The sequence below is a fragment of the Megalobrama amblycephala genome, linkage group LG17 (assembly GCF_018812025.1).
Source record: "Megalobrama amblycephala isolate DHTTF-2021 linkage group LG17, ASM1881202v1, whole genome shotgun sequence".
NCBI lineage: Eukaryota > Metazoa > Chordata > Actinopteri > Cypriniformes > Xenocyprididae > Megalobrama > Megalobrama amblycephala.
This window is the reverse complement of record NC_063060.1, coordinates 14,107,594-14,111,014: the sequence shown is the minus strand read 5'-3', so window position 1 is coordinate 14,111,014 and position 3,421 is coordinate 14,107,594. Positions and strand designations below refer to the sequence as shown.

At 44.8% G+C, this 3,421-nt stretch overlaps 1 protein-coding gene across 1 annotated transcript; it reads right to left on the bottom strand.

Moving 5' to 3' along the window:
• Positions 1-257: 257 nt before the first annotated feature.
• On the bottom strand, positions 258-2,926 carry LOC125251875 (E3 SUMO-protein ligase ZBED1-like). Its single transcript, XM_048164977.1, has 3 exons — positions 1,668-2,926; positions 792-942; positions 258-686 (listed from the first exon to the last, which is right to left on the bottom strand). The coding sequence occupies exons 1-3, from the start codon at positions 2,924-2,926 to the stop codon at positions 258-260; spliced, it is 1,839 nt and encodes a 612-aa protein (XP_048020934.1).
• Between the last annotated feature and the right edge of the window lie 495 nt (positions 2,927-3,421).

Genomic DNA, 3,421 nt, shown 5'->3' with positions numbered 1-3,421 from the left:
AGAACACATTTGGTTACTGGCTTCACAGTAAACAGACAACATTACACAGAATGTAAATACAATTTGAACTTACAAAAACTTTAGAAAACACAACTGTGTCACAGTTTTGTGTAAAACCTTCAAGTACTCCAGGTATAAGACATTAAATTGCCTTTAAAGTGTATTTGTGTAAACTGGTCATTTTAAACTAAAATAGTAGATAAAAATAAATAAAAACTGGAAATTAAACTTGTCTTAACCCAGAGTGTGAACTGCCATCACTCAGGAATGGAAAGATTCTTCTGCAGGAACAGTAGCTCATTGACATGCCCAGGGGTAAGGCAACTTCTTTTGGCAGTAATGATATCACCTGCAGTCGAAAAAACCCTCTCAGATGTGACGCTGGTTCCTGGGACACAGAGATATCGCTTTGCCATGCGAGCCAAAAGAGGATACTCCTTTTCATTCTCCCACCACCAGATGAGAGGATTGTCCTGCAGTCCCGCAGGTCTCCCTGCCCTGTACCTTTTGATCTCGTCTTCTGCCTCTGCCGCTTTAGTTTTCTGTGGTCCTACTTCCTGTTGTGGTCTGTAGGCTTCCCCAAGGAGAGACTCCAAAGCACTGGATTGCTTGAATTGCTTGGGTGCCGGAGGTTGGGGTTCCACCTCTTCCTCCACTCCATCAACTTCATCAGCAACAGCATCTTGCTGTGTAAGAAGAGAGAGAGAGAATTTGTATTTTATGGAGGTGTGTGTGAGTGAAAGAGAGAGTGGACTTTTTCCACTGAGTTTCTTTTTAAAATGATTACTTACATTATATGCATCTTCCTCCATCCCACACACTGCTTCAGTCTGGAGTCTGGAGAAGGTCCTGTCTCGCTCCTCCTCATTCAGGAATGGCAGAGCTTTGAAACGTGGATCAATAGCTGAAGCTACGTACAGCATGTCCTTCTGGTTTACATACCTGGAATTTAAATTTCACACATTTTGATCAATTTATCCCCCCTGAGGAGGACAATAATGTCTTTAATGAAGTTTCCTTATATATATATATATATATATATATATATATATATATATATACAGTAAAATAGTCTCATATCTCTCTCACTCACTCACACACTCACTCACTTACTCACTCACTCACACACTCACACACTCACTCACTCACACACACACTCACTCACTCACACACTCACACACTCACTCACACACTCACTCACACACACTCACTCACACACACACACTCACTCACTCACTCACACACTCTCACACACTCACTCTCACACACACTCACTCACTCTCACACACACTCACACACACTCTCACTCACACACTCACTCTCACACACACACACACACACACACTCACTCTCACACACACTCACTCACACACACACTCACTCACACACACACTCACTCACTCACACACACACTCACACACACACACACACACACACACACACACACACACACTCACTCTCACACACACTCACTCTCACACACACTCACTCTCACACACACTCACTCACTCACACACACACACTCACTCACACACACACTCACTCACTCACACACACACTCACTCACACACACACTCACTCACACACACACACACACACACACACACTCACACACACACACACACACACACACACACACACACACACACACACACACAGAGGCCTACCTTGTGCTTAAGTTTTTCTTGATCTCATCCTTCGTGTCCTTAACAACTCTGGAGTCTTCTGGGAGACTGGTCATCTCTTTCAGCAGCAGAGCATGCAGAGGTGCCATCACTGAGAGAGTTGGGCACTTTTCTTCTGACATCACTTGAGTGGCTGTCTTCATTGGCTTTAGAGCTCTGACCACATCTTCTGCATCTGTTATGTCCTCTTCCTTCAGGCTGCAAAGATCCTTTTCATTTCTCCGCACATCAGGTGAGAGCAGAGCGGCAGAGATCGCGGGTTGTTGCTCTAAAAAGCGCTCAAGCATTTCTAGTGTACTGTTCCAACGAGTCACCACATCAATTTTGAGCTTGTGTGCATTCAGCTGCAGTAGCTTCTGCTTTTCTTTGAGGATACGGGTGGCCGTTGTACTGCGATGAAAGAACTTTGCGATGTGCCTTACTCTCCCAAGAAGGCGTGCAACATTCGGCAGTTTGAGACCGGCTTGCGAGGCCAGGTTGATTATGTGCTCGAAGCAGCCGACGTGGGTTAGCCCCGTAATCTCAACCGCACAGATCATATTCGCCGCGTTGTCAGTGACTATGGCTGGGTCTTTACTCAGCAGCCCCCACTCCTCCATAGCTTTGGTTAACATTTCAGCTAGACTGACAGAGCGATGGTCCGTTTGAACTTCGGTTGTCTGCAGCACGTAAGACACGAGGTTCCAGAGCTCGTCTATGTAGTGTGCTGTCACACTCATGTAAGATTCCGTAGCTACGGATGTCCAGGTGTCACTCGTAATGCCCACCCTCTCTGCGGTCTTAAGCTTACACACTACACCATCTTTTACTGTCTGGTACATGTTGGGGATCACTTCTTCAGACAGATGTTTGCGAGACACAATGACATAATTTGGTTCCATTACCTTCATTAGCCGCCTGAATCCCACATTCTCAACAACAGAATATGGGCGCATATCTTTGCAAATGAAGCCCGCAATCGCCTCAGTTATTTTGACAGAGCGTTCAGAATTAGTTGGTAGTTGTAGAGTTTGTTTCAGTGTCATCTGTTGCGGTCCGGTGGCGGGCTTGGATATGATGTCTTGATGATGTCGCATCATGTGGTTCCTGAGATTAGTAGTATTTCCACAATACTTCACCTCCATTTGGCAGGCTTTGCAAATTGCTTTGCTTTTGTCAAGCTCGTTCTCTTTATTGCTTCTGAACCCGAAATGGTGCCAGATCGCCGCTTTTAGCGTTTCTGGAGTTTTCAAAGCTGCCATGTTCGTTGTTTTAATGTCCTTCCACCTCGCGCGCATGCGTGAATTCAATGACGCGGCAAATTAAAATTCACGGGGAAAATGTAGGCATATTATTAAATCGATCCTCTGAGTTACGGATCGATCTTTAGAAATTAATATGAAAATCGATTCAGAATTGGTGAATCGATTTTTTCAACACAGCCCTAGCCTGAAGCTGGACAAGATGGCCGATGAAAGGAAGCAACTGGTTTGGAAAATCAAGAAAAGTCTTCATACACTGACTGCTGGTGAACTGTGTCAGATAGCTGAGAGCATCATACCATCTGCAGGTCAGGATTCTTCCACCATATCCAGGGACGACGAAGAAGGTTGTTTCAACTTCATCTCTTCCTACATGCACAGCAAAACGTTAACAGAACTAGAAGATAAAGGTTACGCACAGTTACTGTTACAACAGTTTCTATATCGTGTAATAGGACTGAAACAGAAAGTGATTTTCGCTTCCAAGCAGAGTAA